Source organism: Manis javanica, chromosome 9, assembly GCF_040802235.1.
Source record: "Manis javanica isolate MJ-LG chromosome 9, MJ_LKY, whole genome shotgun sequence".
NCBI lineage: Eukaryota > Metazoa > Chordata > Mammalia > Pholidota > Manidae > Manis > Manis javanica.
In genome coordinates this window covers 80,022,505-80,050,111 of record NC_133164.1, presented here as the reverse complement: position 1 = coordinate 80,050,111, position 27,607 = coordinate 80,022,505, and the positions used below count along the sequence as shown (strand labels likewise).

The following is a 27,607-nucleotide window of genomic DNA, read 5'->3' as shown; positions in this document are numbered from 1 at the left end:
GTGTTTGGTTGGTATTATGAATTTAGGTAAGGAGGAGTCCCACCTCTGACCTGCTGACAGAACCACATGTAAGAAAGGCCAACACAACATTTAGCTTTCCTTTAACCGCACTGTTTCCATCTGACTGCAGCCAGTGTACTTCACTGAAGGGAGAAAATCTCAAAAGTACGCTGAAAAGGTTCACAAAGGAGTGCACATTTCTTCATACAACTTTGAAAGTGAAAAATACTATATTACAATGATTGATTGATACCTGCCAGTCCTGCAGGAAACCCAGAGTTCTGGGCTGCTAGCAGCAAGGAAAAGGGCCTTTTTCCACCTAGAGTAAAGTGCTAGTTGTAATGAGATTTCCTGACAGGAAGAATTGTGGACATACGCGTGTGTGTGTTTAAGCTGCCCAGTTTGGGGAATGTGGAATCTTAGCATAATTACTTTCTCTTTTGTTTTCACACTTGGCCACCAAATTGTTCACAAAATTAAAAGACTAAATAATTTATCCATCCAACCTTAGATGCTTTTCATAGAAAGTGTAATAATTTTCTGGGAAAATAATACCCTTAGGGAAAAAAATGCACTAAGTGAATTAACTATGAAACTATTAACTACAAAACAGCATATGACCAAGTAAATGGCCAAAGTAAAATGAAAATGGATCATTTGCCAGTTTAGATTTTTAATCTTAAAGGGAACTTTGTAATTTCTCTGGAATTGATGGAAATACAGAGCCCGCATCAGCATCTCTTGTTCTCCCCGCCACAGGTTCTTGGATTGCACTGGAAGATTATAGACAGTCCTGAGCCTATAGTTAATGCATTAAAATAATGTCTTGCTTGTCCATAAGTACTCTGTACCGAGATGTGCTCTCGCTAGTTCCTGGTATCCAGGCAAACTCACATCAGTGTGCATCAGCCACCTCCAAAAACATCCTGAACCTGTGTCATTTCTGTGTACAAATTTGACATTAATTTCTGAAAATCCACATGGGGATTGTACTGAGATAATATGATACAATCCTATAAATACTCCTCGCATCTGTCCCTTTGTTACATAGTTATATGCATTAGTCATCTACTCCTAACTCAGGTGCACACTGCCAGTAAGCTAGTAGCTGGTCACAAGAGTGTTCCATCTTCTAAAAGCTAAGTAACTTTACAGCAGGTGACTGCCTTTCATCCATTGAATATCGTAGATTTTCCTTCAACCCAAGAACTCCCCAGGAATTCCAGGAAATAATGCTTCCCTTCAGGCACTCCCCACCAGGAGACCATTGTGGGGAGAATACAGAGAGACAAAGCAAAGCCTGGATGCTCTGCTAATACTCTACATTTTCAGCCCAGCTGGTTGTGGATTATCCAGATGTGAATGGAATCCCTAAAATCCGCTCCCTAAAATGGGGAAAGAGCCAGCATTAAGAACACAAGTATTAATGCCAACTCTCTGGCGCCATCTTCTGTCATTGTTAAGGAAAAAATTCTCAGTCTCCAAGATCCAACTATAGTCACCTTCCCTAAATGTCCATTTAAGATCTAGAATAGGTGTCATTAATCAAAAGCAAACACAGAGGTAACTGTGTACAGATACTGATATAAACACTATACACATAACTCATTCAGTCTTTATAGCATCCCAGTGAGGTAGGTATGATGTCTACTTAAATTTTACAGGCGGTAAAATAATAGCAGTGAGGAGTTAAATAGCCTGCCCAAGGTCACTCAGTAACTAAGTAGTAGAAGCAGGATTTGAACCTGCTCCCAGAATCTATGCTAATATTAATTATATATTACTGCTTCATTATATGGAAGCAAGATTTATTTTCTCTTTGAATTGAGCTTCAAGCCTTCTGTTTATAGCAAAAAAGTAAAGCAAAGTCTGTGAAAGTACTTCGAAAAGAGAAATGATATCAAATCCAGAATTATTTTAAGGCTCTCCTTGGCTACCTGCCTTTACAATGGTATTGTGGGACCTGAAGGAAGAGCTTGTAGACAGTCCCCTGTCCAAACGCACACAAAACCTGAGTCTTTACCCCTGAAAAGCTGGCAGGAGCCCTCCTCTGCCACCAGATGTTAGCAAGAAATGATGTCAGAATGCATCACTGTTGTTGAAAATGTGTGGTTATTTCTGTTTTGTTGTTAGGAGGGCCTCACATCAAAGTACAATTTCAAGCCTTACACCTCATGGTCATGGCACTGCCTGATGCCAACAGGGACACAGCCCAGGTATGTTGTATCAGCCTCATGGTCTGTCTCAGCTCTTATGGGTCAGAGGAAATGGCTCAGGTGGAAGTAAAAACCAGAACGCAACTTACTAAGCCAGCTGGTGTGCTGTCAGCCTGTCGCCTTCCCACAGCCCCACTGCTTTTCTCCTGAAGACAGGCAAGAATGTAAATCCTAGAACCTTCTTTGAACATTTTAATTTCATTCATTCGATCTATTGAGAGATACTGAATGTCCAATGTCCACCAAGTGCCAGGCACTGGGTTAGGGTTAGCCGTAGGAGAGGCAAAGATGGAAGACTTAAATGGAATAATGTCACAAGTCACATTATTAATGTCACATTATGTAAGTTGCAGAATATAAAGCTGTGTAATTGTTGATCCTCAGCTGCTCATATCCATCTAGTGGCAAAAGATCTGAAGAGTTTCTCTGGGGAGGAAATTTGAAATCTTTCAGTTCAATGGAACTTTTACAATGTTCATATCTTACAATTTATGAAGGCAATTCAATTTAAATATTCCTAGAATTTCAGAATTTTAGGGATCACCTGATAGAATCTTGTCATTTAACAGATAAGGAAAATCAAGCTCAGAAAAGTGACTTGTCCATTAACATATGATAGAACTTTGATAGAATAATATTCCATAGTTCTTCTCCCAAACTCTACTTCCTTTGAATTACTCCTATTTCAAAGTAATTTCTTTGCTACAAGTTGGCAGAAATCAGTTTCTCTTGCTTGATAATGATTCTGTACACAATAGGAAATGTGTTACAAGTACAACAGATGTTTGGAATCTTCAAAAATCAGGGAAAAGATGAGTTGGAAAGAGCCCTTAATTTCAGAGGCCAGTAAGCCAAGATGATTTTTAGTGCAAGCTCTTACCAGTGATTTCAGTGTGATGATGACCTTTCCTCTTAACATAGTATAAATATCTGTGTCAATTATATCATATCCTCAGCTCAAAGATGGGGATTGGCTATGGCATAAGAACATCTGTTCCTAATATAATCTAGCAATTTTTCAAAAGCTGAAAATTTATTAGTTTTCTTTTGGCATTGAGTAAACAGTGCTCTTTTACCAAAAAAAAAAAAGGTATCTGGTGTCAGCTATCTGGGAAAATGTCATCTACCCTTTCATGCAATTGAGGATGCAGCAATTATCCAATAATTGAATGCATGTTTAACGATATCCTCAAAAACATTATGGGACTAATGAAGATGGTACACACACACAAATGTTTTTCCTTCTACATTGTGACTGGAATTAAGATTGAGGCTAGTGTGGTGCAGAGATTAAGAGATCTGGCTTAAGAATCAGGTTCCTCTGTTCAGATCTTGGCTTTGCCACTTGAACTGATGCTGGACAAATCTACTTCATCCTTCTCTGCCTTAGCATCACCTGTAAAACAATATTAATTATAGTACCTACTACACAGAGTTTGGAATGATGATACAATCCATGGATTTATAAAAAGTACTAAGAATAATGCCTGGCTCACAATCAATCCTTAAATAAATATTAACTGATTATTGCGAGGTGCTGTCCACCTTCTCTTTACAAATACTATAGCAGAATTCAAACTTGGCCAGCTGAAAAGCATCTCCCTTTTAGGGTTTCAGCCCTCTTGGCAAATTTCAAGTTCTGCTAAGTGTCTAAACTTGGGGGCGTGGGCTGGCTTGAGGAACATGAGCAGGCTGGGATGTCACTACAGCTGTTCTCCTGTCTTCCCATGGTCCTCAGTGGGCAGCTGTCATGCATTTAAGAGGTCTCACTGTGTTGCTAGGACTTGATGGATGTCCTGTGCTGTATGTGAGTGTTGGCAGCTTGCAGACTGAGCCACTGTGCAGTCTCCATGTTCGTGAGCACAGACTTGCAGGGGTCATTGTCCATGTTCTCCTCCAGGACCAAGGAATTCATCTTGATATTCCTTTCGAGCAAGCTGTACAGACGGATGAATCCCTTCCTGAGCTGCTCACTAAAGATGAGTATTTGCTCAAAGAGGAACGTGGGCCTCTCTTTGGTCCAGACTGCATGCCTGCATCCAGCTTGATCACATAGAGCATGTCCTGCTGCAACAGTATCTTGAAAAGGAAGCCTAGGAAATGGGAGAAAATATTTGCCAATCATGTATTAGGTAAATGGCTAATATCCAAAATATATAAAGAAGTTGTACAACTCAACAGCAAACATACAATGTGATGAAAAAATGGTCAGAGAAACTAGACATTTTTCCAAAGAAAACATCCAAATGGTCAAGAGTATGTGAAAAGGTGCTTAACATCACTAATGACCAGGGAAATGCAAATCAAAACTACAGTGCATATCACCTTGTATCAGTTAGAATGGCTGACATCCAGAAGACAAGAGATAACAAGTGTTGGTGAGGATGTGAAGAAAGGGGAACTCTGGTACACTGTCCATTAGGATGTTAATGGGTGCAGCCACTATGGAAAATAGTATGGAGATTCCTCAGAAAATTAAAAGTAGAACTACTTTATGTCCCAGCCATTCCACTTCTGGATATACACCAGTGGAAATGAAAACAGGATATCAAAGAGATACACACACACCCATGTTTATTGTAGCATTATTCACAGTAGCCAAGATATGAGAACAACCAAAGTGCCTGTCAGTGGATTAAGATGTGGTCTGTACAATGGAATATTATTCAGCCACAAGAAAGGAGGAAATCCTGCCACATACAACAACAAGGGTGGACCTTGAAAACATGCTGAGTGAGATAAGTGAGACAAACAAAAGCAAATAACATATGCTATCACTTATTTGTAGCATCTAAAAAAGCCAGATTCATAAAAATGCAGTAAAATGATGGTTGCCGAGGGCTGGGGCCTGGGGGAGGAGTGGAGATGTTTCTTAAGTGTACAAACTTGCAACTAGTGTAATCAAGTAAGTCCTGGAGATCTGATACACAGTATAGTGAATTTAGACAACAATGTAGTAATCATCATACTTCCTAAGAAACTAGATCCTAATTATTCCCACCACAAAAAAATAATTATGTGATGTGACAGAGGTCTATCACTACAATGACAATCATTACAATATATAAATGTGATGAATCAACATGTTGTAGACTTTAAGTTTACCCAATGTGTTTTGTCAAATATATTTCAGTAAAAAAGGTTGGCTTACTTTCACCTGTCAATCACATAGCAGTGTCTGGCTCATGATAGATGCTTAACTATAAGTAGCACAAACATCTCTCTCCAGCCAAATTTCTTTGCTTCTTCAATTGGATAGCAAGGAATTTATCAGAAAATTTACCTTAATTAAATTCAAATTCCCCAAAAAAAGTTTCAGGATTTTTAAAAAATGGTTCACAAAGAACAGAAAACAGGAGCCAGTTGATGGAGAAGGGAAGAAAAAGCTCAGGCTAGGAGCTGAGAGGGTGGTGTTGGCCCTGGACCGCTTTCCCTTCCAAACTGGATTTTGCTTTGAGACAATTTTTGTGGTGGTGAATAGGCGGTAGTTTCTAGGGAGAAGCAGATGTTTCCTGAAAGCCAAAGCAGATGATGGGGAAGACGCTAAATACAGAGGTCCGACAGGAAAGACTCACTGTGGGGCGGGGCTGGTGGGCCACACCCTGGGGCCTGAGATAGTGCTGCACCACAAAGAGCAAGGCCAGGCAGCAGGCAGCCAGAGTGCTTAGGATGCTCGTGTATTTCTAGAATCTGATCTCCCACATGGTGGCCAGGGGCAAGGGTGACCAGTGCAGAGAGCAGGTCGGGGTGAAGCTCTGGCCGGTGTACAGGGCTGCAGAGCTGGGGGAGCATGGGTAAGGAGGAAGTCACATAGCTTCTGCACCAGGGCCTTGGTACCCCTGAGGAAGGCCACAGAGATAATGAGCAGGCTGATGATAAAGCAGGCCTAGTACAGTTTCTTGATGGGGCGGCTGCACAGCCCTCCCACCACACCCTGCTAGGTGGCCTCCCCAGCCCGCTGGTCAAGAAGACCAAGGAGACCAGCTCCGAATGGAAGCCAGGGCCACTCACCCACCTTGTGGAAGGCCCAGGGGAGGCTGAGCAGACCAGCACCCACTGCAGATTTCAGGAGCGTGAAGACGGCTCCCAGTAGGGACAGACAGGCTGGCAGCCGTAGGGCAGGCTCCATTGAAAGGCTGAGCTGGGTACAGGGCGCCCCCAGATCTCCACTCTCTCCCTTTCCTGCATTTCTTCCTTCCAGACCTGAACGGGAAGACTTTCAGTACAGGAGTGAACACAAAACCACTGAATTACAGGAAACCACGGTGGCGATTTTAAAATGCCAGAGCTTTAGAGAAAAAAGCTAGCTCTAGCTTCCCTTTGGCTTGGCTTCTCCATCAGCCTGGGGTAACTTCTTTCCAAAGCATTGTCTCAGCTCCATCAAGTAGGTAAAGTGAGCCTTTTGCATACACACACACACGTACAACCCGTGAACACACATCTCAGCTGGAGAAAATGAGATGGGGTGGGCCTTCCAGTGCCTGAGAGACATGAGTGTAAAACTATCAGGAGATGGAAATTCCTTTCTAAAGTTTCTCTGTAAAATAGGTTGGGGAAAACTCTTGCGATGTGATTTTGCCTTTAAATACAGTAGTGTACTTTATACGTGGGATTGTGGTCTTTTATCAAGACTGTGGAAATAAATGTTCTGGGAATTTTTTTTTTAGCCAAACTTTTATTAAGTTTTCTCAAAAAAAATTTTGTTTTTCCAATGCTGAGAACAGCTGCATGTAAGCATTTCCTTTTGGTCCACTGAAGATGCCAAAATGAGAATCAATTAAAAAATGACACTAAAAAAGTAAAAGTTTTAAATACTTCAGTTGAGTTTACATTTGGACTAGGAATAAGGTACTTGCGTTATCTTAAATAGGTTTTCCTTCCCCAAAGAAACAGTTTTCAATAGTAATGCTTTAAATTAAGGAAGTTTTTAGAACTACTTTTCTTTCACAATAAAACTGCATATCGTGTTTATTTGAGCTGCGGTGTTTTCTCTTCCTAGATTACCACTTAATTTTAATCTGTCAAACTTGTTTAGGACAAAAGAAAGTAAGAAAGTACAAACTATTATTTATATAAATAACAGTATAATAAACCCCATAGAAATGGAGCTACTTTCATGAGCCAGAGAACTGAATAAAACGGTTCCCATTTCTCGTAGCACGTTTCAGCAATCAAAGGGGAAATGTGACACACTTAGCCATTCTGTAGTCCTGCAGTTTTCCAGAGGCACAGTGAATGGGTATAGAAATGAGTGATAGTAACCAGTGGTGCCTTCTGAAGGTTGACAGTAGTGTCACACAATGCTTTTTCTTGTTAGGCTCTCATGACATTCTTCAATAAAGTGATTGCCAACGAATCAAAAAACCGAATGAGTGTATGGAACATTTCTACTGTAATGGCACCAAACCTTTTCTTCAGCAGAAGCAAACATTCTGATTATGAAGAATTACTGTTAGCCAACACCGCAGCCCACATCATCCGCCTGATGCTTAAGTACCAGAAAATTTTGTGGAAGGTGAGTAATGGTGTGGTGACTGTGTGGTCACTCCAGAGGTCCGCTGGGGCCCGGGAAGTGTCAGGGCCCCCGGAACAAGCAGCCCCTCAGTCACAAGGAGGATGTGTGAGAAGACATTCTTTAAGGGCTGCTTCTGAACATGTTTTTCCTCTTAAACAGGAATCCTAACCGTTTTCTCTAATCTTGATGAGGGCAAATGCCATCATTCCTGGTTCCAGGATGCTGAGTGGCTGGAAGGAGTTAGCATATCTGAAGGCAACTTCTACCAGGCAGGTTGAATTCGAGTGTTTTCCTTCTAGTCAAGCTATGTTTCTTCTCCAGGTTCCATCTTTCTTAATTACTCAAGTCAGACGAATGAATGAAGCCACCATGTTGTTAAAGAAACAGCTGCCAAGTGTCAAAAAGCTGCTCAGGAGGAAAACCATAGAGCGAGAGGTAATGACAGCAAACGGAGGCGGGAATAGTGTTGCTTTCTCAAAGCGCAGCACAGAGGAGTTTGTGATTTAGAACTGAAACTTCATATCCTCACGAAGTATCAGTCTTGTGATTATAAACACTGTGGAAATTTTATCCATAGCAGAGTAGGGTGGTCTTTCCTTTTTGTCGAATTATGTGCTTTTTGGTTGAAGTTCTTCAAATATCTCTATCATGAAGATTACTTAGTATTCTGTTAAGCACGTAAGGCTAAAATGCATCTTACAAAGGCTGAAAGTCAACATTTTAGTGCCTGTGAACTAGATTTAAGGGTGATCTAGTTTACAGTATGTCTAATATTAGAGGACAATTTCTTTGGTGATTGTAATAAAATATTACCTAATTCTTGGGTTATTCTGTGTAAATTCATTGCATTCTAAAACTTTTGCTTTAACACAGTTTATGTGGAGGTGCTGAATGGAAACAGGTTTTAGAATAATTTTCTTTACTGCTTTAATTCAAGGGTGATCATGAATGTCAGGCATTTCATTTGACCTTTAGGATGCAGAGCTACATGAAATTCACTTTGCTCTTAAAGGAACTTACACACTAATATGGGAGACAAATGTATACAAGAGCCATGAATATGCATTAAGTGCTAGACTAGTAGCGCAAAGTGCTAGAACCACACAGAGGAGAAAGAAACGAGCTCCAACAGGGTGAACTGTGGACAACTTCATGGAGGAAGTGACATTTGAACTACATCTTGAGGGATTGATAGCATTTTGAAGGAGCATGGAGAGGAAAGATCATCCAGGGAAAGGAATAGTAAATGTCAGGGCAGTAAGGTGGGAGTATTGCTAATTGATTTATAACAATCATAATGAATGCCTGTATTCCTTTATTGATTAAAGGCAAAGAGTATATTCACAGTGTTGTGTAACCATCACCACTAATTCCAGAATATTTTCACCATCCCTAAAATATACCCCATACACCCAGTTAAGCACTCACTCCCCAATACCCCCTCCCCACAGCCCTTGACAAACACTAATCTACTTTTGTCTCCATTCTGGGCATTTCACATAAATGGACTCATAGAATATGTGGCCTTTTGTGTCTGACATCTTTCACTCGTGCATGTTTGCATGTTGTCAAGTTTCATCTGTATTGTAGCATGTATCAGTGCTTCATTCTTTTTTTAAAATTTGTTCTTGCATCCCTCATTTTTTAAAAAACTTTATTGTATTGAGAATGTAGGGCATATGGTAAAATTTATCTAAAGTATAAACTGCAGTGTTTTTTAGTATATTCACAGATATATGCAACCATTGATGCAATCAAGTTTAGAACATTTTCTTCACCTCAAAAATATTGGCCTCTTTGGCTTTTATCCTCCTAAACCACCTCAAGCCATTTCTTCCCACCAGTCCTAAGCAACAGCTTATCTAATTTCTAACTCTCGAGTTCCCTACTCTGGACTTGCAATGAATGAACTCATGTAATACGTGGTGTTTGTGACTTGCTTATTTATATTCTCTTAGCATTATATTTTCCTGGTACATCTAGGTTGTAGTATGTATCGGTACTTCTTTCTTTTATATGGCCAAATAATATTCCATTATGTAGATTTCCACATACTGTTTATCCATTCATCCACTCACAGATATTCAGGTTGTTTACATTTTTGCTTATTAAGAATAATCCTGCTACAAACAATAATATACAAGTTTTTCTATGGACATGTGTTCACTTCTCTTGGGTATATGCTGTGTCATAAAGCAACTTCATATTGAATCATATGAGGAACTGCCAGACTTTTCCAAAGCAGCTGCACTATTTTTATATTTCCAGAGGCAGTGTGTGAAGATCCAGATTCCTCATCCTCACCAAAACTTGTTATTATCAGAATTCTTATTGTAGTCATATTGTGGATATAAAATGAAATCTCATATGGTTTTGATTTGCATTTCCCTGATGACTAATGGTGTTGAGCTTCTTTTCATGTGCTTATTGGCCGTTTGTGTATCTTCCTTAGAGAAATGTCTGTTCAGTTCCTTTATCCATTTTTGACTGGGTTAGCATTTTATTATTAGGTTGTAAGAGTTCTTCATATACTCTAGATACAGGTCCTTTATCAGACATATGATTTTAAAACATTTTTCCCATTCTGTGTGTCTTTCTAATTTCTTGATTGTGTCCTTTGATACACAGATGTTTTTTATTATGAAAAAATGTATCTACTATTTCTTTTGTTGTTCATGTTTTTGTTGTCATTAAGAATCCTTTGTCAAATTCAAAATCATGAAGATTTAGCTCAGTGTTTTCTCCTAAGAGTTTTATAATTTTAATCTTGTATTTACCTCTTTGTTCCATTTGAGTTATATTTAGTATATAATATGAGATGTCATTCTTTTGCACGTGGCAATACAGTTATCCCAGCATCATTTGTTGAAAACACTACTTTCCCCAATGAATGATCTTGGCCTTCTTGTCAAAAATTGATCATAGATGTATTACTTTATTTCTAGACTCTTAATTATTTTCCAGTGGCCTATATGTCTTTCCTTATGCCAGCACAACACTATTTTTCTTACTGTAGCTTCCTTGCAAGTTTTGAAATTGAAAAATTGTGAATTCTCCAACTCTTTTTTTTTTCAAGTAAATTTGGTTATTTTAGGTCACATAATTTCTGTATAAATTTTACAATCAGCTTTCCTAATTCTGCAAAAAAGTAGTTGGAATTTCAGTAGGGATTGCATTGGAAATGTATATTGATTGGGAGGTATTGCCATCCTAATAATATTAAGTTTTCTATTCCATTAAAATGGATTATGTTTCCACTTATTTAGGTTTTCTATAATTTCTTTCAACAATCTTTTAAAAGTTTGTTGTAAAAAGTTTCATTGTAAAAGTCTTGCACTTGCTTGATTATATTTACTTCCAAGTATTTTATTCCATTGTAAATGGAATTGTTTTCTTTATTTCATTTTTGGATGACTAATGCGTAGAGCATGGAAATACAACTAATTTTTATATATTGATTTGCACCCTGCAGTTTTTCTGGAGTCATTTATTAGCTGTAAAAGATTGATTTTGTATGTGTAGATTCTTTAAGATTTTCTATATATAACGTAATGTTATCTGTTAAAAGAATTTTCCTTCTTCCTTTCCAATCTGGATAACTTTTATTTATTTTCATTTATTTATTTGCTTAATTATCCCAGCTAGAATTCCAATAGAATATTAAATAAGAAGGCAAGAGCAGAGATCCTGATCTTCAGAGGAAAACTTTCCATTTTTCACCTTTATATTATATGTGGATTTTTCATATCTATTCTTTTTATTGTTCATTGAATTTATTTAAACTAAAAACAAAAATAATTCACCCATTTCTCCCACCCCACCCCCTGCCTATGGCAACCACCAATCTGTTCTCTGTATCTATTAGCTTGATTTATATATGTGTATATAGATTCTACATGTAAGAGAGATGATACAGCATTTGCCTTTCTCTGTCTGACTTATTTCACTTAGCATAATGCCCTTGAAATCTTGCCATTTATAACAACATGGATGGGCCTTCAGAAAACTCCAATCTGTTCTTAGTTTGTTGGTTTCTATCATGAAAGGGTATTCAATTTTGTCAAATGCTTTTTCTCTATCGAGATTATCATTTCTTTGTTCATTCTATTAATAGGCTTTATTACACTGATTCATTTTTCATATGCTGAATTAACCCTACATTCTTGGGATTATTCCTACTTGGCCAAGTTATATAATCCTCTTAGTATTCTGCTGGACAGGTTGCTAGTATTTTGTTGTGGATTTTTGCATCAGCAGTCATAAGGGATATTGATTTGTAGTTTTTATTTCTCGTATCTTCGTCTGGCTTTGGTGTAAGGGTAATACTAGCTTTATGGAATGAGTTAGGAAGTATTCCTTCCTCTTCTATTTTTTATAGACAAGTTTAAGAATGAGTGGTGTTAAAACTTTAAATGTGTAGTAGAATTCACCAGTAAACCACCTGGTTCTGGACTTTTCTTTATATGAATCTATATGAGTACTGACTCAATAGCTTTACTGGTTACAGTTCCATTCAGATTTCTGTTTATTCTTGAGCCAGTATTGATAGTTTGTGTGTTTCTAGGGTTCTGTGTGTTTCATCTAGATTATCTAATTTGTTGACATACAAATCATTAATATTATTCCCTATCATCCTTTTTATTTCTTTAAGATTGGTAGTAATGTCCCCACTTAACTTAATTTTTAATTAATGTAATTAATTAAACTTGATCCCCACTTGATTAATAATTAGAATCTTCTCCTTTTTCTTGGTCAGTCTAGCTACAGGTTTGTCAATTTTGTTGATCTTTTCAAAGTGCATACTTTTGTTTCACTGATTTTTCTCTATTGTTTTTCTATTCTCTTGTCGTTATTAAAATTCTAATTTTAATTATTTCCTTCCTTATACTTGTTTTGAGTTTATTGGCCTTGTTTTAGTTTCCTAATATGATAGGTTAAGTTCTTGATTTGAGATCTTTCTTTTTTTATGTAGGTATTTACAGCTATACATTTTCCTCTGAGCACTACTTTTACTCTTATCTTATAAATTTTGGCATGTTGTGTTTCATTTTTGTTCATCTCAGAGTGTTTCCTAATTTCTCCTTGACCCATTGGTTATTTAGGAGTATGTTAGTTCTCAAATATTTATGAATCTTCCAAATTTACTTCTTTTGCTGATTTCTGATTTCATTCCATTGTGGTTGAAGAATATATTCTATATTACTTTAATATTTTTAAATTCAGTGAGACTTTTTTGTGGCTGAACATATTGTCTATCCTGGACAATGTTCTATGTGTATTTTAGAAGAACGGATTCTGCTGTTGAGTAGAGTGTTCCATAGATATATGTTACGTCTAGTTTAAAGTGTTGTTCAAGTTTTCTTTTTTCTTTCTGATCTCCTGACTAGTCATTTTATCATTTATTGCAATGAGGTACTGAAGTCTCAACTGCTGCAGAACTATTTCTACCTTCAATCCTTTTTTTCTATATGTCTCATTGCCTCCATTACTGCCTTTATTTGTGTAGAATACTTTCTAGTGTACCACTTTATTTTACTGTTATTTTTGTTGAAAGAAACAGATGTTTTTTTTACTATATATTTTTGAATCATCTCCTTAGTGGTTGCTCTGGGTATTACAAGTATCCTAATTTACAACAATCTAGTTCATATTAGTTCTACCTTAAAATCAATAATAGTATAGAAAAACTTCCTACATATGTACCTCCACCAACCCTACTTTAGGTTACTATTGCTGAAATTACATCTTTATGTATTGTATACCCATTAAGATAGATTAATAATTCTTGCTTATGCACTTGTCTTTTAACCTAAATAGAAAAAAAAGAGTTATAAACAAACAAAAAAAACACATTAATACTGCCTTTTGTAATTACTTATGCAGTTACCTCTACTGGTTTTCTTTGTTTCTTCATGTGGATTTGAATAGGTCTAGTATCCTTTTTTCAGCCTGAAGAGCTATCTGTAGCAACTCTTGTAGAGCAGGTCTGCTTGCAATGAGCTCTCACAGTTTATCTGGGAATGTCTTAATTTCTTCTTCATTTTTTGTTGTTTAAGTTTTTATTTCATAATGATAAACTTGGCAATCCAGCCAGACTTGGAGGGGGATAAGGAAAATATGGGACCCAAAGAACTACAGCAAGAGTACAAAGATTATGAGATGTTTCAAGAGAGGGGGTGAAGGGGGGGTGTTCTTTTGAGCTGTAGGAGAAATAGTCTAGGGGTTAAAATAAAACACTAGTCAAATGTATTAGATCTGTCAACAGTTAGCAAGGGTGATCTTCTTGCTGGTCTTGCCATTCTTGGACCCAAAGCACTCCATGGCTTCCACAATATTCATGCCCTCTTTAAGCTTGCCAAAAACCACATCTTGCCATCCAGTCACTCAGTCCTGGCAGAGCAGATGAAAACCTGGAAACTGTGTTCAGTCCAGTATTTGCCATGGACAAGATGCCAGAACCCTTGCATGCTTCATGATGAAATTTTTATTGTCAAATTTCTCTCCATAGATGTGCTTGCTACCAGTTTTATTATGATATACAACGTCACCATCCTAGCACATAAATCCCAGAATAGTTCTGTGTGCAGGAAACTTTATAAGCAAATCCTTTCTCCCCAGTGCTCAGAGCACAAAAGTTTTCTTTGTCTTTGGAACTTTGCAAACAGCTTGTAGGAGACATAACCTAAGGGTCCTTTGGCCAGGCTAAGGCCACATTGGTCAACTGAAACCTGAAGTGTCAGGGTAGGGGGTCTTATCTAAGGGGCACACAAGGGGAAGACCCTGGGATATGGAAGAGACAGTTGATCACAGGGCTCTTGGGGAAGTCATATCAGGATCTTACATTTGCTTCTGACTCTGTGACTGCCTTCTGGGGCACGTGCAAGAGGGGGCTAGTGTTAGTTTAGGGCCCCTCAGGTCACTTGACCAAACAAAATGTATACTGGGGCAGCAGTACCATGGAGTAGCTTAGCTAAACTATCTACCAGTGTTTTTCGCCTTTTTCACATGAATGATAACATACATGAAACACTGTCCTGTGTCTTGCTTTACAGACTTAAGAAAACATGGGATGATTCCACATGAGTCTGTAAAGCCTTCTTTGCCTCTTTAATGGCATTCTATAGACACACCGTAATTGATTTAAGCAATCCCATATTGTTTAACAGATTGTGTCAAATCTTTCATTATTATGACTTATGCATCAGCGAAAAAACTTAGATGTATTATTTCTCACAAAGGAAGTGTATTTACAGGATAAATTTATAAATGTGGAATCATTGGGTTAAAGTATATATGCATTTTATAATTTGATGAATATTACCAAAATGTTTTCCATAAAGACTGTACCAGTTTATACTTCCAACAGCAACATACACTTATTTTCAAATATTAATCCTAAGGACTAAATGTGTTTTATTTAGGTTACAAGTCCCAAAGTTTCAAAGGTACTACAAAAATCACCCTCTTCAAGAAGACTGGTAAGAAAACAATTCCTTTTCTACCTAATTATTAATTCCCTACATAGTATTCCCTGGCTACATCCACCATATCTGTGTATAATTTTGATCATAATATATCCTTCAAACTTGACATATTCAGGGTGGTTCATGAAAGAGGTTGTTGCAGCTCAAATAACTGATGACTCAAAATGTGCAGTCAGCATTCTGGGCACAACTGTGAATACTATAGGAAGTTATAGGGAAAATGGGATTAATATGATCACTGGTTCAATAATGGCAGGACTATGGAATTTATCTTACAGAAGCTTCTAGAGAGCTGGAAGTAGAAGGACATAAGATGCCCAAAAGAGCATTTTAAGAGTGTGGTCTTGGCTGCAGTGAACCCAGGGGTACTCTGCCCCCAAGTCCAAATCCCTCAATATCTATTCCCTAGCATGCTTTCCTGTCTTGCGTGTAATAGTAGAAACGTCTATAAGAATTGACATTGTTTTAAAATACTTTGTATTAGTTTCCTAGTGCTTGTATAACAAAATACCACAAAGTAGATGGCTTAAAACAATAGAAATGTATTATTCTCTCAGTTTCAGAGGCTAAAAATCCAAAATCAATGTATCAGCCTGGTTGTTTCCTTCTAAGGATCTGTTCCTGACATCATTCCTAGCCTTTGGTGATGCCAGCAATTCTTGGTGTTCCTTAGCTTGTCGATGCACCACTCCAGTCTCTGCTTCCATCTGTACATGGCATTCACTGTGTATGTGCATTTGACTCCTCATATGAGGACACCAGCCATATTGGATACAGTATGACCTCCAGTAAGACCTTATCTTAGTTACATCTGCAATGACCCTGTTTCCAAATAAGATTATTTCTCAGGTCCTGAGAGATAAGACTTTAACATATCATTTTGGGGAACACAATTCAACCCATAATGTATTACTTCCAAGATAGGTATTTAGTTGATCCACATAAACCTTCTACATCATCAATTCCATCCTTTGAGAATGTTCAAACTGAAAATGATTGTAAAGAGTAACCAGGTTCCTAAATAGAAATTTATTTCTGTTCATCTCTAGATAGAGGATTAATTTTTAAAATGTTCAAAATCTTGAAACAAAAGGAATTTTCCAGTCAATCCTGATAAAATAGAAAGTTCTGTTAATTAAATAGCACTGTTCTTTGAAAATTTCATTTAACAAGAGCCTCAAGTCCCCAGGCCAATCTTGTCCTATGAAAGCAGAGAAATTCAGTTTGGGCCAGCCATTCATTGTCACTGACTAAACAAAAAAGGATATTTGAAAAGCCATATTTTTTAACTGCTCCTTAAAATTTTCATTCGATTGATCTCTTAAAGTATATTGAAATACAGATTTCTGCTTAAAGTAGGCTTACATTGTTCAAGAAAATGCATTGATACAAACATTAGGTTTTTGTCACAACCCAGATTTACTTCTCTCATTATCGTAAAGCATTATAATAAAAGCCCAGATTAGGAAAGTCATTAGTGAATCTCCTGTTAAAAAGAAAACAGGGTTTCATTCTGGTTAAATACTGGTCAGAATAACACGGGCTTCATGTCTCTTAAGTGAAATCATTGAACTGCTCTTCACCCTAGTCTGACAGAATGAACTGCCTTTTTCCTCATTCTCAGTCTGATGTGCCGGAAGGAGTCATAAGGGTCCATGCTCCACTTCTCTCTAAGGTGTCCATGGCCATTCAACTCAATAGTCAAACCAAAGCCAAAGACATACTGGCGAAATTTCAATATGAGAACAGGTGAGTAAAAGTCTCTGTACAAGGAAGATGAACTTCTTTTAGATGGCCTTTTTGAAAAATTAAAATCTGTTACTTTGGAGACTTTACCAGTAGATGAAAAGTCAAAAGAAGAGAAAGAAGTTAAGTAGTCCATAGAATTGTTAGTAACAGAGAAGTTGTTGTGGTCTTTTTTAAAGTAATTTCCACAAATAAGATTCTTAATATGTATCTTCCTCCTAGGTGTCTACTGAGTTTTATTTTATTTTTAAAAAAAAACATATAACAAGTTAGTTTTGTAGATGTCTTGATAGAGGAATATCATTATCCCAGTGTCCTTTGTGGTTTAAGCTGCCATATAAGACAGAGTTTATGTAGTTAAATGGATATTGTAGCTCTTGCTTTCCTACTAATGCTACTAAATAAGTATTTTAATCAAAATACTTTTGCATGTCTGCCATAAGTCACCTTAAAACAACATAAGTCATGATAATTTTTGTTTGGACATGCTTATTCAAGGATAACATTTGCCCTGATATTTTCAAAAGATGAGAAGCACTAGTTTAAATCTATTCATTAGACGGCTGGTACAGTTTGACGGGCTTTGGTAAAACTCTGACAGATACCCTTAAAAAGAAGCTTTCCAGTCATACTAAAAGAGGAGAGCCATGTCGAGAAAAAAAATTACAGAAATTTACATACTGTAAGACTCCATTTATATAACACTTTGAAATGACAAAATTTTAGAGGTAGGCTATAGATTAGTGGTTGCCAGAGGTTGGGGAGGGCTGATCATGGGAGGAGTATGGGACCAATTACGAAAGGATAACAGAAAGGACCTTCTGGTGGTGGAACTGGTCCGTATCTTGATTGTAGTGGTCAGTGAAAGAACCACCACATAATTGTATTGCACTTAATATACACAAATGAGTGTAAATGAAATAAGAAATCTGAATTAAATGGGTGGATTGTATCAGTGTCAGTATCCTCATTGTGACATTATACTATAGTTTCCCAAAATGTTACTACTGGGGAGAACTGGACAAAGAGTACAAGGAATCTCTGTTTTATTTCTTAAAACTACATGTGAATCTACAATTATCTCAAAAAAAATTCCAATTAAAAAAAAAAGCAGCCAATAAAAGAAATCTGTGGTGCTAGAAGCAAGGATGGTGACTTTCTCTGAGGACAGAGGGATAACTGACTGAGAAGGTATGACTAGTCACTTCGAAGAAGTTCCTTTTTTAGATAGGGGGACTGTTAAATGGGGTATTCACTATGAAAATTCAAGGTGTGTATTTATGATATGTGCATGATATGTTTTAAATATACATGTTATATATATATGAGATTGTATATATATAAACATTAACATATATTCATATATAATATACCTAAACTATATTTTATATATAAAATTTATAGCTTATATATATTTATATACATATAAAATTTATATATAATGTAAATATATAAAATGAAAGCTTACATAAAGTAGAAGGCCACAGGAGCCCTGAACATTTACTCTGTGCTGCTGGTTTCTCACAACTAAGACACTAAATAGTTGCCACTAGGCAGTAGTAATAGACTGGAAAGTCCTTTGGAGGGATTTGGACATCCAACAGCTTCCTAGTTATATGTGTTACAAGCTGTGTGTGTACTCTCATGCAGACCTTTAGTAGAAAGAAAATGTTTCTAATAAAAAATGTTAGAACCAATGACTGCAAACCACTCAGATCCTTTATATCAGCTTCATCAAAAGATCTTGTCCTGTCCACTGTCTTACTAGTTAGAACTGAGACCTTTTTCGGTTTAAAAGTTGTAACCTGGTCCATTTTTGCCTGTTTCACTAGAGAGTTATTTTCTGGCTGACTGCTTATTACCTCTTGTGTCTGTGTAATGAAAGGGGAACAGTGTCTCATTCCTCCCAGGGCCTCCCTCTCACAGCTGAGAAACCTTGGACGTAACAGAACAGTAAGGCTCTGGAAGGTAGAAAGATGAGTGAGTGCGGATGGCCTGGAGACATGGGGCCTCATGGAATCCCATCGTAGTGACTTCCGGGGCTTCCTTCCAGCCTCCAGTATCCCTGGCAGCACTATACGGAGACCTCCAGCCTGGTACAGGCACAGATGGAAAACTGGCTCCAAGAAAAGCTTGCTCCCTCTAGCCAAAATTCTGGAGAAAGGGTGGCTTGCCTTCCAAAAACATTCTGGCAACACCTACCCTACTTCACCAAACACCAAGAGAAATAAAACAGACCGCCACCCCTTTGGTTTCAGTGGGACCAAGAGGGCCACTGACCTACTGTGCCCCATCCAACAGAACCAGGTGGTGATCCAGATCAGTAGTGTCCTGACTTGAGCTGAGTCTCCACCTCAGCCCAATAGCAGACTGAGCAAGGTAATGCAAGGCAGTCCTTTGACCATCAGGATCCCTTCCTCCCACAGAGCCAGGAACGCCCAGGAGGAGCTGAGCTCACCCAGCAGAACAAAGCTATGAGGCAACCATCTGTCTCCCCCTGTTCCCTGGTGGCAGCAGAGCCCAGCAGGGGTCTGAACTGACACCCCCAATCAGAGGCAGTGAAACAGTGCTGGGTGGTACCCCACTTCCCTGGGCAGATGTCAGTGAGGCCCAGCAAAGAGCTGAAATACACACCCACCCAGACCTCTTGCTAAACCTCGGCAGGAGGACTGCCTACCAAAAAATGAAGATTAAAGAAGATCCGGAGTCTCATAATATCCAGAATGTCCATAATATGATACAAAATCCCTTATTATACTTAAATCAGGAAAATCAGGAATGAGCAAAGACAATCAACACTAAATCGTCTACCAACACTAAACTGAATCAAATGTTAGAATTGCCTGACAATGATTATCCGGCAGCCGTGGAAAAAATGCTTCAAGAAGCAATTTCAAATTCCCTTGAAACCAGTGAAAAGTAGAACATCTCAGCAAAGAAATAGAAGTTACAGAAAAGAATGAAATGGTAATTATAGAACTGAACGATACACTAACTGAAATAAAAAACTCATTAGGTGGGCTCAGTAGTGGAGTGGAGACGACAGAAGATGTAATCGGTAAATTCGAGGACATATCAACAGCATTATCTATTCTGAACAACAGAAGGAAAACAGACCAAAAATAATGAATACAGACTCGGGGATTCTCAGACCTATAACAAGAGAGCTGACACTTGTATCATTGGTGTGCCCGAAGGAGACACAACAGAGTGGGACTGAATAAGTATTTGAATAAATAATGACTGAAAACTTCCCAATTTAGCAAAAGGCATAAACTTACATATTCAAGAAACTAAGTGAACCCAAATAGGACTAACCAAAGAAATCCATGCCAAAACAATATTAATATAAACTCATAAAAATTAAAGACGGAAACCTTGAAAGCATCTAGAGAGAAGCAATTCATTTCAATTCAAATTATAGTGAATTTTTCATCTGAAACTGTGGAGGCCACATGGAAGTTGCATAACATTTGTTGAAGTACTAAAGAAAAGAACTGTAGCCTTGAACTCTATGTCCAGCAAAAAATATTCTTTTAGTGGAAAGGGGAAATATATATATTCTTGGACAAAGGAAAATTAAGGAATTTTGTCACTGGTGAACCTACCAGTAAAGAATAGCTAAAGGAAGTTCTCTCAACAGAAAGAAAATGATACCAAAGGCTTGGAACATCAGAAAGGAAAGGAGAACATCAGATTGTGTAATACTTGGGGAGTTATTTTCCATGATTTGTTTTTATTATCGGGCAGACACATTCAATGAAGTCAACGTCACACAGTTTGCAGAGCATTAGGCAAGCTCAGAAATAAGGACGTGGGCTGAGGAGAGAATCTCATTCAATCTCACTCAACCTGACTTCTCTTGAACTGAGAGTCATGTGACTAATGACAAGGCAACATTAAACATCCAGCTGCTCCTTGGTGAGCCTGGATGTGTCAGTAACAATTTGCTTTATTAAATGGAACCAACAGTTGTAGATAGAAGGGCTCCGGGCTGAGCACAGTAGACCGTCTTGGTTTGGAAAGTCCCATCCTCTCTGTGCCTCAGATGATTGTCTGTGTCAAAATAAAAACCAGTTGTTTTTATAAAATCTTCAGTCATAACAATTATTTCTGAGGTGTATTTCCCTCCAGGCAAAATGAACTGTTTCATTGCCATAGTTATTTAATCCACAGATTTACTTCCAGTCATGGAAGAGGGTTTAAATTATATTGCTTTCTCCTTTTTTCAGTCATGGTTCATCAGAACACATTAAGATTCAGAACCAAAGGTTATATGAGATTGGAGGAAATATAGGTAAGCATTCTTTGATAATGTTTATTCCTAAATTCTCTGATTACTCTAAAAGAAACCAATGTAATTTAGAGTTAGAAATTCTTTCAGGAGATTCATGCAAAATAAAGGAGAGAACATCATGGAACTTTCGGAAGCATGACACCATTTTTGTATAACTTACCTGCTTTCACTCTCAGCTCAAGTTCATTCTTCCTATTTCCCTGAACGGGAACAAAAAAGAATCTAAAGAAAATTCCCTCTGCTTGCAACTGTGTCCTTACCTTCTGTGGCCATGTCTTCTGGTTGCCCTGCTCCTAGTCCAGCTGACCTGCCCACGCTTCTCTTTAAGGCCAGCACCTCCACACCTGGGTCCCCTCCTGCCTGATGAGGACGCTGCTCCAGTCACACACACACACCCGGCACTCTCTCCTACACCATCAGCTCTTCCTCCCAACTTCATCATTCCTATCTGCATTAAAAATGTGGTAATTTCTCTCATCTTTACAAAACTCTCTTGGCCCCCTTGAAGTCTACTCCCATCTCTCAGTTCCACTTTACAATAGAAACTCCTTGAATCAGTTGTCTATACTCCAGTTTCTTCCTCGTGTTCCCTCTTGAAACCACTCGAGTCAAGTTTTACCCCTCAACACTTCACTAAAATCCCTCCCTTGCTGAGGTGACCAGAGAACGCTCACGTTGTGAAATCCCATCATTCATCTGTCTTTATAACTGCCTGAGTTGATCTTTCCCTTCCTTGAGAAAGCACTCTCTTCACCCAGTTTCAGCCTCTGGCTTGCCTCCCACTTCACGGGCTGCTCCTCTGAGTCTCTTGCCTGGTACTTCTCAGCCTCTTAACATTGGAGAGCTGTAGGGCTGTCGTTGGGACTCTTCTCTGTAACTTCCTTGGTGAGCTCACTCAACCCCATTGCATTAAATATACCTGTGTGCTGATGCCTCTCAAATTTATATCCAGACTTCCCCTCAGCACCAACTCTGCATATCCTGTCACCACGTACCATGCCTTGGGGCCTTTGCATTTGCTCTGACTCGTGCTTCACATGCTCTCCTCTAGGGTGCTCATTCTCACTCACCTCTTCCAGGTGCTTGCCACTCTGTCACCTTCCCCATGAGACCTTCCTGGATCATACCCTCTCCAGGTGCCTTCCCAGCTTTGTTGTTCTCTATTGTTCTTACCAACATGAGACTGCCTTCATTTTACACTTGCTTATTTGCCAGCTGCTTTGTGCCATTTTTAGAATGTAAGCAACCCGAGGGCAATTAATTTTGACTGTCTGATGGATTGCTGTAGCCCCAGCCCCTAGACTAGTGCCTGGCACATAACTTTCAAGAAATATTTGATGAATGAAGCAAGCAAGCAAGTAATCAAATATTGTGGTTTTGTTTGAGGCTTCAGTATACATTTCAAAGACACTATACATAAAGATATTCAAACATATTCACCCCGTGGAATGATCTTTTGGTATCATTACCAGATCCCCTGCCTATGGGCATTGCATTCATAGTAAAGAAATAAAATGACAATCCTAATAAGAACTTAATTTTACTCTTCTCCAGTCCTGGTCAAGTCATTACTCCATAAAACCATCAGAGGACATGTATTATCATAGAAATGATCTGATTATACCCAAAACTATTCTTCCTGTATTTTTCTATGATGTGGTATTTCAGTTTGTATGTGATTGGTATGTGTTTTCTCCACAATTTCACATTGGGTTTATTTGAAGTCATTCAGTCAGAAAGAAAGGAAAAAGTAGGGAAGGAAGAAGGAAGACAGGAAGGAATGTTGGCTTTGCTAAGAAACTTTAAATGTATCTACTTACTTTTGCCTGAGCGAGCTTTATTGATCCTATTCAAACCTCACAAACACATACGCGCACACATGCACGTGCACACATAGACGTGTGCACTCTCAAAACCATTCTTTCATTTTCTCTTTTAGGGCAGCATTGTTTGGATCCAGATGCTTATATATTGGATGTGTATCATGTAAATCCTCAAGCAGAATGGGTGATTAAACCCAAATCAAGTTTTTGAAGTACTCTCCCAGATGGCAGCTATCATGTGTTATATACCAAGAAGACCCTCCGTTTGGTAGGGGAGAAGCCACATTGCTTTTTGACGTGTTTGTTCTTATAACCCTGTTGGTGTTTCTCAGCCCAAATGATGTCTTCCTGCATTGTCAGCATGAACTTTGGAAGAGGACCTAGTTGACTGTGAGCTGATGCTTTCTCATGATGGTTCCTTAAAATGAGTAAAGTAAAGAAGATTTGATCTTTCCAGAAGAAAGACTAATCTTGAACATGCAAGTCTAATCATTTCTGGCACTTTGACTTCACAGCAGAAATGAACTAGGTCCTATACCTGGAGATAAGAAACACTTCTTTGTGTAGCAAATGCTACCAAATGTAAGAGGTGGAAAAGACTTTTTAAAATACTTATAGACATATATTGACCTTTCTGAACAAGAATGCCAGAAATATCAGCAATTTCTGCTCTGTAAAATAATTCAGATCTACTTTCCAAAGGGATTTGGTTTCTTAAGTTACACGTACAGTATTTATGCTCTGACCTAACTTCTGCTTAAAGAACACTGTGTTGTTATGTTTGCCATCCTGTATTATCACTGTCAACATTCTGATGCAAATGGTCATTTCTGCATCTTGAACTATTGAAAACTGTATTTGTAAGGCTTATTCTCTTATGATCACAGGTCACTATGGGGAAGGTTAGTTTGACAAAGAGTGTTCTTATGCTTCCATAACCTTCTGTATACGTAGTAGTCACAGAGCCTCTATTTTCGTATCATGATTTTGGTGCTCAATGAATGAATTGCTTTACATGTGCCAGACACAGATTTCCTTTCCTGATCAAATATATCATTTTTTAAAATATTTTGCAACTGTCAGTAGTCACTTCTGCAGCCCCAATTGAAAAATACAAAACCTTCTTTATCCAACTATTCTTTATCCAAGACTGCTGAAAAATACTGTTATATTCAGATTGTACATGCTGTAAAAGGAGATATTGTTCTGTTCGTCAGTCATGGACATGACCAAGCCCAGAGGATTAGCATTAGGCTTTAAAATCAGATGCATATTTGGTAAACTGAAACCTGTCATGCTATTGAGAGCCTGCAGAGCCATTTTCCAGACCTGCAATTATGAAGAACACAGTTCTCCACAATTCTAATCGAGAGCAAATCTAAAACATGCTGAGGTGTCAGTTCTGCCTTGTATCTTGAGACCTCAGATACTGTCCCTCTAGGATTTCCTGGAAATGGGAAAAGAGGTCTCATTTATTCCATGTGTGTGCTTTGGATTAGAATCCACAGGTTGAGATTTTGATGAATTTATACTGGTTTTAATGAGATTTAACACCCAAATGACTCTCTTGCAATTCAAACAGTAGGCAAAATTGCCCACAAATGCAGAAAAAATCTTATCTGCTTACCAGTCTCAAAACATAATGTGGTAATAATTTAAGCCCATATATATAAGAAAAATTTTGTATGCTGCATTATGCCTAGATATGTTAAAAACATTAGTTATATTTAACAGGTATAATTGTATTTCCTGCCATTAGGATTTTGTTTTGTTTTTATAGAAAACTGAAGTATTCATTTTATTTGCTTGTTTGAGAATTTTTATTTCCTTTGACTGAAAACCCATTGGAAGATAAATGTGTCTTAAAGATTTATATTTAAACATATTCTTACATTTCATCGTTTTTGCAATGTATGGCTAACTGATAGCACATGAGTTTGCATGATGAATTTTGAGAATCTGAAAAATTACTTTTTTGTCTTTACAATTCAATCAACAGAGGTGAACATTTTACTTTATGTAGTTGTTAGGTTGCAAGACATAAAGTGGCACTAATTATGCCCACACACACAGAAGAAATTCTTCAAATTAGCTACCCTACACTTCTATGAATATATGAAACCATAACTGATTTTTCTCATGGTAGTTCCTATCATTTAGAATAGTTAAATGCTGATGTGTTTATGTATAAAACTCACAGATCTACTCATTTAATTTTTATTTGGGAATTTTCATTTCATCTGACTGAGAACACAGTAGGACCTCATACGTAAGTTCTAAAGGTTTAAGCTTTATTCCACTTGTCATCAGTTTTAAATAAACGGCTAACAGATGGCAGGTAAAAAAAAAATAGGCTTCTGGCTTTCTTACCCAGTTCTATGTGGTTTTGGATGTCAAAGATATAGTTGAGTCAATAACTTTAGATTAATCACTTCAATATATTCAAGGATGTGACAACTTTCAAGTAACTATATAACATGGAAGGCCATGTCAATCCCAGTATCAATGGATATAACTTTTATTCTTAGTTTTTTCAATAGGAGAGTTTTCAGTAGGAAGACTAATTTGTGTGTGGGTAGTGAGGTTCTTTTTACTAATTTTTACCCTTAAAGAATAAATAAACCCCTACAATTAAAATTCAAAAATGCCTGTTCACTAAGTACTGAAGAAAGCTATTTTTGCCTTAGCAAGAGTTGTTATAGAAGATTTACTTTCTATATTTACTTTCTTTCTGTCAAGCACATTTCAATGGTTCTTCACAAATCTATCACACACCTGAAAAGAATATATACAATGGGATTGAATATTTTCCAGTTTCTGACAGGCCTTCTCAACTGTTTTCCATAAATATGTCACTTAATGAAAAATAACATGACAGTAATCTGAAAAAGAGTGTTATTATTTGCAAATAAAAGAACTGGGCCTCTAAATTCTATTCTTAACAGCTTCCCACTCTACCTAGATCCAAGTACTCTGGGTATACAGTTAGGAAAATAATATTCAGGAAAGTATTAGAGAAAGTTAATATTTGGGGAATACTTACTCAGAAACAACCTGAGAACTGGCGCATTTTTTTCTTCATTCTGCAAAAGAGGATCGATCCCTTTGTTAAACAGCTCACTTAGGGATGTGATTCCTGGAGTCAACCATCTTCAAACCAACTGGAATATCAATTTCTTTACAATGTATATACAGTATAAACTACCTCACTTGCCTTTATTGGGGAAAAATAATGGACCTTAACAATTTTTGTTACAAACTGTCCCTGAGTCTTATTATTTAAGTCATTCAGTTAGGTTTAAATGTACATTTAATAATATTCCTTTAATGATGTAAAATATTTTTAGCAAAAGCTTTAAAGCCAAAAATGCTCTGTAACTGTGATCTGTGGTAGACTCTGAGAGAATTTGTGTCCTTCAGTCATTGTCTTGTGTGTTTAGCCATACTGAAGTGCAGGTTCTCAAAGGTGGGAATAATATTCATCTTTTCTTTCAGGCATTTTTCAACCATTTTCATTGCATCGCACTTAACTGAAAAGTAACATGAGATGAAAATGTCCCTTCTTTCTGTCAAGCACATTTCAATGGTTCTTCACAAATCTATCACACACCTGAAAAGAATATATATAATGGGATTGAATATTTTCCAGTTTCTGACAGGCCTTCTCAACTGTTTTCCATAAATATGTCACTTAATGAAAAATAACATGACATGGGTTAAAATGTTTCTTTCAAGTATTTTCAACAGTTTTACATACACGCACATACACACACCTTAGTTTAAAAATAACATCTTTTCTTCCATTTTCCAGCAATTTTCTAAAACTATGTGACTTGTTTGAAAAAAATCACATAATGCCAATGTTTTATGTTGTCTCCCACCTCAAACTTAATATTGATTCTTTTGCCCCATCAGCTTTCATTGTTAAGTATAATATGTACGTTGCATTTTATCCATAAAAATAAAGAGAGAAAAACTAATAGCATTGTCATGAGAATTCTTACATTCAGGTAGTCTAAGGGCACCGGGGTGCTGGTGGGAGGGCGGGAAGGTTTGTGTGTGAGCCCCGTCTCTGTCACTTACAGCCAAGGATGGTGTTGACCAAAAACCGTGTAACACTATGGTAAAGATGGATGGTTGTAAGCAGGGGGGTGTAGATTGAATAAACAACCGCTATTTCCTAAATTCTTTTTGATGTGGCACTTTGTCCTAACAGGTTTTTAATATGTACTTAAAAAAATCAAACTTTCAATAGATACAGAAAAGACATTTGACAAAATTCCATGCCCATTAATGTTTTTTAAAAAGTTCAATATTTTACTGTGTCTTGTACAAAAGACAAGATGAAGAAATAAAAGGCATAAAGACTAGAAGAGAAGAAATAAGGTGGCCTGTATTCACAAATAATATGAGTGTGTAGAAAAGCTTAAGGTGGGTATCTTCAACTATTAGAACTAATAATTTAACAAAGCCATGGCATAAAAGATTATTAAATAAAAATCAGTTGTGTTTTTTCTATTGGCAGC

General features: G+C 37.5%; 1 protein-coding gene across 13 annotated transcripts in view; it reads left to right on the top strand.

Moving 5' to 3' along the window:
- Window positions 1-27,061, top strand: part of ARHGAP28 (Rho GTPase activating protein 28) — a 174,386-nt gene extending 147,325 nt beyond the window's left edge. For 12 of the 13 annotated variants that reach the window (XM_073212823.1, XM_073212827.1, XM_073212822.1 and 9 more), the window contains 7 exons: window positions 2,134-2,216; window positions 7,534-7,731; window positions 8,053-8,166; window positions 15,153-15,209; window positions 16,840-16,964; window positions 21,194-21,258; window positions 23,198-27,061. In XM_073212823.1, the coding sequence (XP_073068924.1) occupies window positions 2,134-2,216; window positions 7,534-7,731; window positions 8,053-8,166; window positions 15,153-15,209; window positions 16,840-16,964; window positions 21,194-21,258; window positions 23,198-23,292 (737 nt within the window). In that variant the 3' untranslated portion in view covers window positions 23,293-27,061. The remainder of the gene's footprint in view (window positions 1-2,133; window positions 2,217-7,533; window positions 7,732-8,052; window positions 8,167-15,152; window positions 15,210-16,839; window positions 16,965-21,193; window positions 21,259-23,197) is intronic. The other variant, XM_073212819.1, reaches the window with a different exon arrangement.
- The last annotated feature ends 546 nt before the right edge of the window (window positions 27,062-27,607 follow it).